We start from the raw sequence: 12687 nt of genomic DNA, 5'->3' as shown, positions 1-12687 counted from the left end.
AACTTCTAAATCATTTCAAGGACTAAAGTAATTCACTAGAAAAAAAAATTGTTCAAAGGCCACTTTCTGCAGTTACTGTCTTGTTTTAAGAATATGTTTGTAAAGTCTAATCCAACTGAACCAACCTCACTGTGGACAGATTCTTAGCTTTGATATCTGATCACCCCAAAAAAGGGTGATGAAAACAGGTGATGACATATTGAAGATCATTTAAAAATTAAAAAGAAATATCCATGGTTCACACATTCAAAATGGAGCCAAGTAGCCATCCATGGATGTGGTGTCAGACATATTCTTAAATCTCTGAGAACTTGAACTTTAGGGACTATATCAAACTCAAGAATACCACCATCATTTTTTTTTTTTTTTTTTGGACATGCCCTGTAGCATGCAGATGGAATGTGTGCCCCATGAAGTAGAAGCTTGGAATCTTAACCACTGGACCACCAGGAAGATCCCAAGGGTTCTCAGAACAATGTCTGCAGCTGCAGGCCAGCTGCAAACATAATTTCAAAGTACCCTCTTCCCCTACATGCAACTATGTAACCATTTTGACCTCCAATCAATTCTTACTTAAAGAAGCACCTTTATTTCTTGCCAACTCCAATCCTAATTCTTGACAATTTATGTAGCATTGTAGTTTGGGTTTTTATACATTTCCCCTATTTTGTAATCCAGGGGTAGTTTCAATGATTTTGATCTGTGGCTCCTGAGAGATAACACTCCTAACAAACCACAAATCAAGGCCTTCTGAATATGGATGTGTGTCCCCAACCAGAGTTTTTGTCCTGGTCACCTCAGGACAGAAAAACCAAGAAGTCTTGGTTACCTCAGATTGAACCTCAAAGAGACAAAGCCTGTCTGCATCTCTGCTAGGCCAAGGTGATTTCCAGGCTGTGACACCTTCTGCAGACTTTTTTTTTGCTCTGCCAGGAAGGCACCCAGAGTGGCAGACAGCCTGAGCAGAGGTTCATTCTCTTAGATCCACCAGTAGTCCACCAGCCCCCATCAGACATTTGGCAGTTTGAAGAGGAGCCCAAGACCAGCAACCTTCAGGCATCCTGTTTCCTCCTGTTCTGACTTCCTCTTCTGCCTTGAAGCCCTGAGAAACAAATCACAGGAAGCAGAGCTGGGTTGAAACAAAGCCAGTAAAAAAAAAAAAAAAAAAAAATCAATAAATAAAACAAAGCCAGTATGTGACATCCAGACTGAGGGATACCTAGTGTAATCTGGTCTACCGTCAGACTTATTTTCTGGTCCCTGTATCTGGTGCCTCCCCCATGTCTGGGCAGAAGACTGAGGCCTGGAAGTGAGAGACTACCCAGGAGAGGCCGTGGATGGTGAGGGGTGTGTGTGAGGACCCAGGAAACCGGAGGGCATGGCAGTAGCAGCAGTGTTTGCAGTCCTGAGACCAGCCAACCCCTTTGGCAAGCGGCAGCCCACAGTGAAGAGGATCTGCCACCAGGAGCGCCAAGGAGAGGATGAAGAAACTGCCTTCCCTGCTTTCACTCGGCCATGACTGAACCCATGTACAACTCCCTGTGTTCTTGTCTTTTGAAGTAGAATGCCAGCTCAAGAGTCAGTCATCAGGAAATATGAAGATGCAGAAACAAATACTAGTTGTTGGGCTCGGGAATCGGTAGCAGTTTAGATTATAATTCTGCCATATGGCTGAATCACTGAACTCCAAGTTCCCTGAAAGATATAGACAAAGGCATGACACACATTCCTAAGGTGTTTTTACAGAAGTGGATCCTCTCCAGATGAAAACTGCTGACCATCACAACATTGATCCTAGACTGGTTGAGACCAGAAGACTGAAGATGCTTGAAACTTCATCTGGATGCCAACCAATCTGAGAATTGTCCTTGCTCTGCTCCTTGAACATTATAAAACTCCTCATGACCACATAGTCTTGAGGGCATTAGCCTGCTCTGGTCCCCTTTGCCTGGAAAAGAAATTAACGGCTATTCTTTTGTACTTCACCCAAAACGGTCTCCATGTTTCTCCTTGGCATCCGTGAACAGAGGCCAAGTTTTGGCAACATGACCTCTCCAGGGCTTTGTTTTCAATGTGAGTATCTGATCTAGTAACTAGTATCTGAACTAGTTACCTAGTAACTAACTAGGTATGTAACATAGTTGCTGCAATAAATAACCTCCTAAATTTCATTGATAGCACAGTATATATTTACTTATCTCTTATGCAGGAATGAGTACCTGGCCTGGACAGGTAATTTGGGAAAATATAACCTGATTTCTCCCCAGATAGCTGTGCCCCTAAGCTGCCCTCTTCATGGGAGTTTGCAGAATGTTAGCAGATGACTGGGAGATTCCTTAGGACAGGTCCTGTGGTCTGGGGATTAAGGGCTTTGAAAAGCTGGGAGAGGGTGGCCAGTGTTCCTAGTGAGCTGGTTAAGGATATTGCCCCCCCTTTTTTTCTCAATATAGCCTGCCCCCCAGGAATGGCATCTTAATTGGAAACTAGAGATCCCTCTGGAACTGGCCTGAATCCCCCTCTTTTCCAGGAACACAAATGTCCAATGTTTTTGGGGAGATTTCTCTTTAAGCTTGGTTTGAATGTCCTCAAGGTCTCTCTGGCAAAATAAATGTGTTTTAAAAGAAGTTCCCCTCTTGGTGTCATACAGGTTAAGTGAGCGTGGTTAAGTGTTATGTGTTGTGAGTGTGGTTAAGTGTTAATGTGTTGTGAGAGTGGTTCTGTTAAACTGGCCTGAGGTGATCTTCTAGAGGAGCTTCTCTGGTCCCTTTAATTTGGAATGAAGAATCTTCATTCTGTTGGGGATCTTCCATCTGTTGGGGATTTAGTTCTATAAAGGGCTTAAAGATATTATTATACATATATATGCCTCGAGGTAGAACCAGGATCCTTCCCCAAGCCTGCTCTTTTGTTTCTTGGCTGTTCCTCCTCCCTTGTCTTGTGTCCCTTTCCTTCCCTGATTAGCACCTGTTCTAATCTGCTGTTTAGAACTCAAGGGAAAATTTGAGAAAGTAACACTGATATATATAAACTACCACGTGTAAAACAGATAGCTAGTGGGAATCTGCTATATAAAACAGGGAGACTAGCCTCTTGCTCTGTAATGACCTAGAGGGGTGTAATGTGGGGAGGAGAGGTGGGAAGCTCAAGAGGGAGTATATATAGTTATGTCTGATTCCCATTCTTGTATGGCAGTAACAAACACAACATGGTAAAACAAGTATCCTCCAATTAAAAATAAATAATAAAAAGACATACCATAGGAAAATGTAAAAAACTATTAAAAAAAAAAAAAGAACACAAGGAAGATCTTAGGGCTGGAGTCTCTAACCTACAAACAAGAAATGGGGGGCAGAAAGACTTCCCTACCCAGGAGCCCCACAGGGTCCTGCTCGGTTTCATTCCTGGGTGGGTTTTTTTTTTGGGGGGGGGGTCACTTTCTCCACATCAGGGGTCATACTTCTCTGCTTCTGTGCAATCTTTGCACTCCAGAGATTGTGAGTTTTTACCTTTGGATGTTGGGTATTTTTGCCTTTCTCTAAATATTCTTGAATTTGTTCCAAGTGAAGTTAAATTATTTGAAAGCAGTTCTATCCTTTTGGGTCTTCCTTTTAAGATTTGGGTAAAGGAAAAATCCACAGTTCTTCCTCACTGGCTTTTCTTTCCTGTGAATCTCCGTTATTATGCACACAGACCTCTTCACTTCTGACACTTCTGGACACCAAGTGCACAAGACTTTCCTACTAAACAAACGACTGTCTGTGACACTAGCCTGGCGTTCCACAATTTAGCTCACTTCTAACACTATCAACCTGGAGATAGCATCAGATCCCACAGGTTAAGAGCTCAGCCCCACAAGATTGCCCCCCCCACCCCTACCTCAAGATGCCAATGCAAGTGGCAGGACCCAGGTTACAACTCCTGTTCAATTTGCCTACAAATCAAAGAGATTATGAACCCTTCTCGATTTTGATTAATTTGCCAGAGTGGCTCATAGAGCCCAGGGGAACACTTGTGCTTACCAGTTTATAAACGGGTGTGATAAAGGACACAGACAAACCACTAGATGTAGAGATTATACAGGGTGAGATCTAGGAGGGTCTTGAAGGTAGGAGCCCACACAGTGCCAGTCCCTGCACACAAGAAAGACTTTTCTTTGCCAACACATTCATGGATATCTCTGCTGTGTATACTTCACATTCTTTCTTTCTGCTGTGTGCTGTGCTTAGTCGCTCAGTGTTGTCTGACTCTTTGAGACCCCATGGACTGTAGCCTGCCAGGCTCCTTTGTCCATGGGGATTCTCCAGGCAAGAATACTGGGGTCAGTTTCCATGCCCTCCTCCAGAGAATCTTCCCTATCCAGGGATTGAACCCAGGTCTCCTGCATTGCAGATGGATTCTTTACCAGCTGAGTTACCAGGAAAGCCCAAGAATACTGGAGTGGGTAGACTCTCCCTTCTCCAGGGATCTTCCCAACCTAGGAATCAAACTGGGGTCTCTTGCATTGCAGGCAGATTCTTTACCAGCTGAGCTACCAGGAAAGCCCCCATGTATACCTATCAGAGCTCAAAAATGTAGATTACCTTAATAGAGAAAAATTGTTTCTCATGGGGATAAAAAGAGGTAAAGGGTGGGAGGCTAGAACTTTCTTTCCCTTCCATCCAATTTGTTCTTCCTGAATAAATTCTAATATTACATCTTTTTTTGTCCCTCTCTGTCTCGGAAAACTGACTTTCCACCTTTGTTATGGTTGTGAATAAAACGTTTTTGATCCAGAGATGTGCATTAAAATACATTTGTACAGAGAGATGTGCTGGGAAATGAAGCTTTCTTTGAGAGGCCATCATTTGCCAATCTTCATCTGGCTGCTGTGAGACCACTGGAAAGCACAGCATTATCTGCACAAGGCTGGGACCGCTTCTTCACCACGGGGCCTCTTTGTCAGTCAGTCTCTGTTGTTTGTCATATCGCAGAAGTTTGTCCAGAAGATCTAGGGCCTCAGGGCTGATAAGGCTTCTGTTTTCACTATGGATAAAATGTTTCCAGCGTTTCCGTGAATGTTGTCCAAAATATCGTTGAAGTGTAGATCTAGGTCTATGTGATACTTATTCCGATTCCCACGTAGCTCCTCTGTACCCAGAACTTTGGCGATGTGAACAAGCTGGTCATAGTCCTCCTGTCCATGAAAGAAGTGCATGCGTGCTAAGTCACTTCAGTCATGTCCGACTCTTTGCAGCCCCATGGACGGTAGTCCACCAGGCTCCTCTGTCCATGGGATTCTCCCAGGCAAAAATACTGGTGCGGGTTGCCATGCGCCCCTCCAGGGGACTTTCCTGACCCAGAGATCAAACCTGAGTCTCTTACATCTCTTACATTGGCAGGCAGGTTCTTTACCACTAGCGCCACCTGAAAGCAGGGTTCCTTTCGAAAGATCATGCTTGCTAACATACAGCCCAAACTCCACATATCCAAGCTGTAGTCATACATCTGCTAGTCCACAAAGTGCTCTGGTCCCATGAAGTACCTGGAGGTCACTTGGACATTGTAGTCCTGGGCAGGATGATAAAGTTCCCCTCCAGACCCCAGTATATCAGTCACAGTTTTTCTTGTGGTGCTCTTTCATGACATCGTGAGGTTTCATATTCCTGTGCATATTCCCTTGATGTGGCAAGTAATTCAGAGCTTTAAGTAGTTATAAAATAAGGGTATTTTTTTTTATTAAGGACATGTAAAACCAGATATCAAAATCTGTCAGGATATGGGACAGATCTTAAAATCTGTATTATTGATATATTCAAATACCAGAGCTGGTCTCTCCAACACAGAATCCTTCATGGTGTTAACCAGCTAAATGATAGTTGTTCCACCAGGAGAGTCCTCCAGAATGGTCAACTTCTCGTTTTCTCATTTTTTTCTTCCCTGGCTTAAGGATTTTTAAAATCACTCTGTCACTATCGGTGATGTTAACGGCCTCAAATACTTCACTATAATTTCCCCAACCCAAGTTTTCCAACCAGCTGGTTTTTGTTGATCAGCTGCTTGGTCGTGTCCGACTCTGTGACCCCCATGAACTGCAGCATGCCAGGTTTCCCTGCCCTTCACCATCTGCCAGAGTTTGTTAACACTCCTGTCCATCCAGTCAATGATGCCATCCAACCATCTCATCCTCTGCCACTCCCTCCTCCTCCTGCCTTCAGTCTTATCAGGGAGTGAGTCAGTTCTTTCCATCAGGTGGCCAAATTATTGGAGTTTCACCTTCAGCATCAGTCCTTCCTATAAATATTCAGGGTTGATTTCCTAAGTTTAGGATTGACTGGTTAGGTGTCCTTGCTGTCCAAGGGACCCAGCTGGTAATCATCTTGATTACCTCAGCGCAGTAAGTGCTCCTAAACTTCTAGCCCCTGTAGGAAGGCTCTGTACGTCATAGCCCCTGTAGTCCCTGTTGCTCAAGGGAGGCTGGCCAGGCAGGCGGAGGCGGGGCCGGCGGGCGGAAGCCCAGGCAGCATCCTGCGGGCGGAAGCCAGGCCAAGGCGGCAGCGGGTTGGCAGAGGCCGAGGGGGTGGCCAAGCGGAAGAGGAGGTTGACGTCACTGCCGGAGAAGGAGGAGCGCAGCTGGCCCAGGGGCAGGCAGCCACACCAGGGTAGGTTTGCGAGGGGCAGGCGGGCGGCGGGCCTCCAGGGTCGCTGGCCTAGCTGCCCAGTCTTTGGAGCAGCCGGAAGCCAGGCGTGGCAGGCGGCCCTAGGGCTTCAGGCAGCCTCCCTGGCTTGGCTCTCAGCTGCGAGTCCACCCTGGGGTCATGGGCACCAGCAGAGGCAGCTGCCCCTGAAAGTCACGGGACACGATTTAATCCTTGTAGAAATGAAGTTGCTCAGTCCTGTCTGACTCTTTGCGACCCCATAGACTGTAGCCTACGAGGCTGCTCCGTCCATGGGATTTTCCAGGCAAGAATACTGGAGTGGGTTGCCATTGGCAAATGCCTATGGCAAGTGCCAGTTTGTAGTTGACAGGGTTTTGTTTGTTTTTTTTCCCCCCCCTCCATCCTCATATACACGTGATCGGTAAGCTGCTGGATATACAAAGGGAACACTGTACCTCCCTCGAGTTCTCTCCCTTTTGTCTCTCTCTCTTCTGATACTCTGTAGTCTTACCCCTGTGCTTCTCCTGTTCACCTCAGGGAATCTCTTGGCATTTTGTTGGTTTCCCTCTGCTTTGGAAAAGATCCTGATACTGGGAAGGATTGAGGGCAACAGGAGATGGGAAGGACACAGGGTGAAATGGTTGGATGGCATCACCAATTCAATGGACTTGAGTTTGAGCAAATTCCAGGAGATAGTGAAGGATAGGGAAGTCTGGTGCGCTGCTGTTATGGGGTTGCAAAAAGTCTGACGACTTAGCATCTGAACAACAAAAACCCACCCCTACAAAGTTGTCTATGGGCTATAAGCTGGGGCAAGTGTAAGGCTCACTGTCCTTCATTGAAAGGTGCGCAGTGATTGAAAAGGATTTTTTCTAACAGTTTTTTTTTATTTTTAGTTTTTTCTTTTTAGTTGATTCAGACAGGAAAGTAAATCTGGTCCCTGTTACTCCATTGTGATAGGGAACAAAAGTCTGTGGAGTAGATCTTTCTAAGTTAAAAGCACTTTGCATTTTAAATTTAAGATCTTGTCAACATTAAATTTAAAGGTCTTGTCAATTTCACTTATCTTGTTGCTGCTTACTCATTGAATGAGAGTTTCCTGCTTTACTTCTCAGTTCCTGTTTTGGCAACCACGTGAAAAGCAGTGCCGAATACTCTTGCTTACTAGAAACATTACTCTGACAGAGACTTTGAAAATGTTCCTGAGTGACCCTACCTCCAGAGGAAGTATGGAAGAGGGGAGATCTGGTGAGTGAAAATTGATAAACTTTGACAAAACAAAATGAGAGTTGAGGGAGGAGGAACTCTTATACCACCAGCCACTGACAGGATAGAAATTGCACTTTAGGAATATCAGTACTTCACAGTTAACCTCCACAGAAGGAGATACGTTTTGAGAGTCTAGAGGTGGGTGAGACGACAGGTGTGTAATTGTCACATCAGGTGTTTTGTTACTGGCATGTTACTTAAATATTTCTGCACAGATTAGGTTACAGAATTTTAAGAGAAAAATGTTCTCTGGATTTATTTTATTAGTCCTCATATTTTTCCCATGTTGCAGGCAATTTTCACTCTGGCAAGTTACATTATGATATTAAATAACAGATGTTTATATTCCAGAGGTGATGGCAAACAGATACCAACAATTTTGTAATACATATACTAATAAAAGTTGCCCGTATCTACTGTGTAGCACAGGGTACTCTGCTCAATATTATGTAACGAACTAAATAGGAAAAGAATTTGAATAAAAATAGATTCATTTATATGTTAAAAAAATTAACCATGACACCTATTCTGTAGTCTGATTAAATGTAGTAGTGAGGTATTTAGAACCTGTTATTTGCTATTTGCTACAAAGACAGATTGTATTTAGACCCTGCTTTCAGGACTTCATCGTCTCAGGGACAGACAAATGAATTTACTATCATTTGATGTGATCCGTGCTACAATGCATTTAATGAAACCTAGGGAGTTGGTGATGGCTGCTGCTTCTGAAGTTTTTTTTGACTTGGGCCTTGAATGATGGTATCACATTTTCTGGAGGAATAGGAGTAAAAGTCACAATTTCTTTTTCTTTTTTTAACTTTAAGTAAATACAAAACTGTGTTTTCTTTCCATTGGGCACAAAAGTGCCCTGCAAAGTTTCCTTTTGGAATTAAGGGTAAATGTGATTCAGTAATATTAAGTGTTTCAGCTGAAATCTACTAAGTCTCCTATTTGTGTCCAAATAATTTTCTTTGTCTTTCCCTCTGTCTCTTTCCCTCTTTATGTCTCTTTCTCTCTCTCATGAGGTCTGGTATACTTCTGTATTTATATATAGTGTTATTTATATATATGTATCAGTTCAGTTCAGTTGCTCAGTTGTGTCTGACTATTTGGGACCCCATGAACTGCAACTCGCCAGGCCTCCCTGTCCGTCACCAACTCCCAGACTTTACCCAAACTCATGTCCATTGAGTTGGTGATGCCACCCAGCCATCTCATCCTCTGTCGTCCCCTTCTCCTCCTGCCCTCAATCTTTTCCACCATAGGGTCTTTTCAAATAAGTCATGTCAGCTCTTCTCATCAGGTGCCCAAAGTATTGGAGTTTCAGCTTCAGCATTAGTCCTTCCAATGAACACCCAGAACTGATCTCCTTTAGGACGGACTGGTTGGATCTCCTTGAAGTCCAAGGGATTCTCAAGAGTCTTCTCCAGCACCACAGTTCAAAAGCATCAATTCTTCTGTGCTTAGCATTCCTTATAGTCCAGCTCTCACATGGCTACTGGAAAAAGCATTAGCCATTTAAGATCCACTATGATCAAAGGACCAGAGTATGAAAATAGAGAGAGAGATAATAACAGAAGTATACTATATATATACACACACATATATATAGTATATATACTCATATATATACTGTAAGAGTTTATATACTGTAATATATACTATATTATATAATGTATATAATAGTTTATGTATATTATTCTTCTCTGTATATACCATATGCTATATATGGTATATATAGTATATAGATAGTATATATGTGTATGTATAAAACACATGTATGTATATATGCATACATTTTATACATACATACATCTAAGTATACTATGTATACTATATATACATGCTATATATATATATATACACTATGTATACTATAACATACTATACAGTATACTATATACAGTATACATAGCATATATATACTATGTGTGTATATATATATATACACACATGTACATGTATGTATACATATATGTACATGTATATATGTATAGTATATACATATGTGTATATGCACACATGAATACATGTACATGTATACATGTGCATATACACGAACATGTGCATACATGTACACATATACATGCACATGTACACATATGCATACATACACACATGTACACCGATATACATATACATACACGTACATAATGTATACATACACATTCACATATATGCATATGTATATATGTATGCATATATGTACACACATACATATATGGTATATATACTATATACTCTGCTCATGTTGTTGCTGCTAAGACGCTTCAGTCATGTCCGACTCTGTGTGACCCCATAGATGGCAGCCCACCAGGCTCCTACGTCCCTGAGATTCTATAGATTATATATACTATCATTGTTTACATACTATAATATACTACAATTTTCGTTATCTGGTCCTTTGATCATAGAGGATCTTAAATGGCTAAGCTTTATATCATCCTTTTTAGAGTACATTACAAAGTAGTTTATATACTACCAGACATTGTCAGTAGTGATATAAAAATATAAGCATCTTTTAAATATAACCATTTTAGTTCAACAGTTTTGATTTAATGAGAGCATCAGAGTATTAATGTAACATAGTGATTGATTATTAAAAGTATTTGTTGAAATACAGTACCTCTCTGGTTAATGTTATTATCGATATCACCGCATTAAAAAAAAATTGTAACCTCCTGTCACTTTCCCCTGAGTCAGCTGAGAATTAATTTCTTACTGTTCTCTAAAGAGACTTTTGTTTAATAAAGCCATGACTAATAATTCACAAAAAAAGGTAAACTGCAAAAACTAGGACTATTGGTGAAACTGTTTGGTGTCATTACAGGAGCTCCAAAGAGCTCCGGTATCACAGTTTTTTATCTTTGAGCCTAGAAAGAATTCACTGAGAGGCAAAGTGATGAATAAGTGAAAGTCGCTCAGTCGTGTCCGACTCTTTGCGACCCCGTGGACAGTAGCCTGCCAGGCTCCTCTGCCCATGGAATTCTCCAGACCAGAACACTGGAGTAGGTAGCCCATCTCTTCTCCAGAAGATCTTCCCAACCCAGGGACTGAACCCAGATCTTCCATATTGCAGGCAGATTCTTTACCATCTTAGTCACTAGGGAAGCCCTGGTGATAGATAAGAAGTGATTTATTAGAATGGAACAGTTGTGAGGCTTTCGAGTGGGTGGGCAGTGTCCTCCTGCACTGCAGAACTTACTGGGCTACAGTCAAAGGAAAAGTAGGTGGTGGAGAAGACCTTCTTTGTCTTTCCTGAGTACATGTCATGCTTCCATCATCAGCTCCTCTCTGTTCTTCTGTGAGATAATTTCTAATACCATTTTTCAAACTAGAAATTTGAAGGTTATTGTGTTCAAAGTGTAATATAAAAGCCATATGAATTTAAAGGGAGACAGTAAGAGGACACACCACAGGAGAGTGTAAGGGAAGAAGATATTTTCCTCTGCTCTTCTGGTTAAAGAATTAAATTGACATGAGACAGATATCAAAAATCAAACAAAAGTTTGCAGACTAATGAAATATATGCACCTTAATGTTGAGAGTTACCTTTTATTCGATGAGAATTTTTAGGTCTTCAAGCCTGGAAGACAATGTCTCATGTAACTCCATAAAAACTGCTCTGAGGAGAGCGGGGAGGAGTCAGGTTATGTAGAAGTTTGGAACAAGGGGCAGGTAATCTGAACATGCAGATTATTGTGATTTAAAGAAAACCAGATATCCCAAGTTAAGGAATGTAGTGATTTCTTTGTACTAGAAGATGCAAGAGTCTGGGCTCACTGAAATCATTCCCTTGATATGCACCTCAGCTGTCTGGGGCTGGTCTCCTGCACTTGTCCTTAGTGCTCACGGCAGGAAGGGCTGCAGCTTAATGACTGCAAGATAGCAAGTATCATTCTCCTTCCTAAGCACACTCCAGGCTCAGAATTTCACATTTGGAGGGTCAAAACTGCTGATGGCTGTGACATCCTTGTTTATTGATATGGCAAGAAATTCCACATCTCAAATTGAATCATATGTATACATGAGACAGACCCAGGAAAACTGAGTAACTCACCAAAATGGCCAATAGCTTCACCTTAAATAGCATCTTCAGCTAAAGACAAAAGATGTTGGGGGTAGTGATTTGGGACTTCAGAGAGAAGGAAATGGAAATGGAAAAGCAAAAATTTGGTGAATAAATGTTTGCAGGGCTGTGCAAAGACAAAGATCTTTAGGGCCACGATGGATTCTGATCTCTAGGCCCTGTCCAGTCTCCCCCACCCCACTCAGGCCCATATTCTTTGCAGATATTTCTGGTGATAGCTCTCTTCTAAACAGCCCCTCTATCTAAATTTATTAAGACAGATAGGGCGAAGATCAAACATTTTTCCTGGATTTGGGGTGCCTTACTGATTTCCAGGTTGAAATAATCTACATGCTTAAGAGACATTTTTGGGGTGGCGAATTTTATTTCCATACAAAAAAACAGAACAGAAGTAAGTAAGCAAGAAAGAGAAATGAAACATGAAACAAGGGAGAGTGTTAGGAGAAAGATATAGAGAAATAAGAAGAAAAAAGGAGGACTTTTAGAATACTGTACTTAGTCACTCAAGTCATGTCTGCCTCTTTTCAACCCCATGGACTGTAGCCTCCCAGGCTCCTTTGTCCATGGGGATTCTCCAGGCAAGAATACCTGGAGATATTCTCCAGGGGATCTTCCCAGCCCAGGGATCAAAACCAGGTCTCCTACATTGCAGGCAAATTATTTACAGCTGAGCTACCAGGGAAGCCACTTTTA

General features: G+C 42.2%; 1 protein-coding gene and 2 pseudogenes across 4 annotated transcripts in view; 1 reads left to right on the top strand and 2 right to left on the bottom strand.

Moving 5' to 3' along the window:
- Positions 1-1195: 1195 nt before the first annotated feature.
- The window catches only part of LOC105002115 (C-type lectin domain family 2 member H-like), a 24582-nt gene continuing 13090 nt past the window's right edge, over positions 1196-12687 (top strand). For 2 of the 4 annotated variants that reach the window (XM_010858598.1, XM_010858602.1), the window contains exons 1-2: positions 6557-6638; positions 7751-7883. In XM_010858598.1, the coding sequence (XP_010856900.1) occupies positions 7832-7883 (52 nt within the window). In that variant the 5' untranslated portion in view covers positions 6557-6638; positions 7751-7831. Of the gene's footprint in view, positions 2074-6556; positions 6639-6971; positions 7057-7750; positions 7884-12687 lie in introns of those variants that run through there. The other 2 variants (XM_010858600.1, XM_010858601.1) reach the window with 2 other exon arrangements.
- Positions 4702-5237, bottom strand: LOC105002114 (annotated as a pseudogene).
- On the bottom strand, positions 5330-7587 carry LOC105002217 (annotated as a pseudogene).

Source organism: Bison bison, unplaced genomic scaffold (genome assembly GCF_000754665.1).
Source record: "Bison bison bison isolate TAMUID 2011002044 unplaced genomic scaffold, Bison_UMD1.0 scf7180017864390, whole genome shotgun sequence".
In the NCBI taxonomy this organism is placed as follows: Eukaryota; Metazoa; Chordata; class Mammalia; order Artiodactyla; family Bovidae; genus Bison; species Bison bison.
Note: the sequence above shows the minus strand (reverse complement) of the source record. Positions and strands in the feature narration are given on the sequence as shown.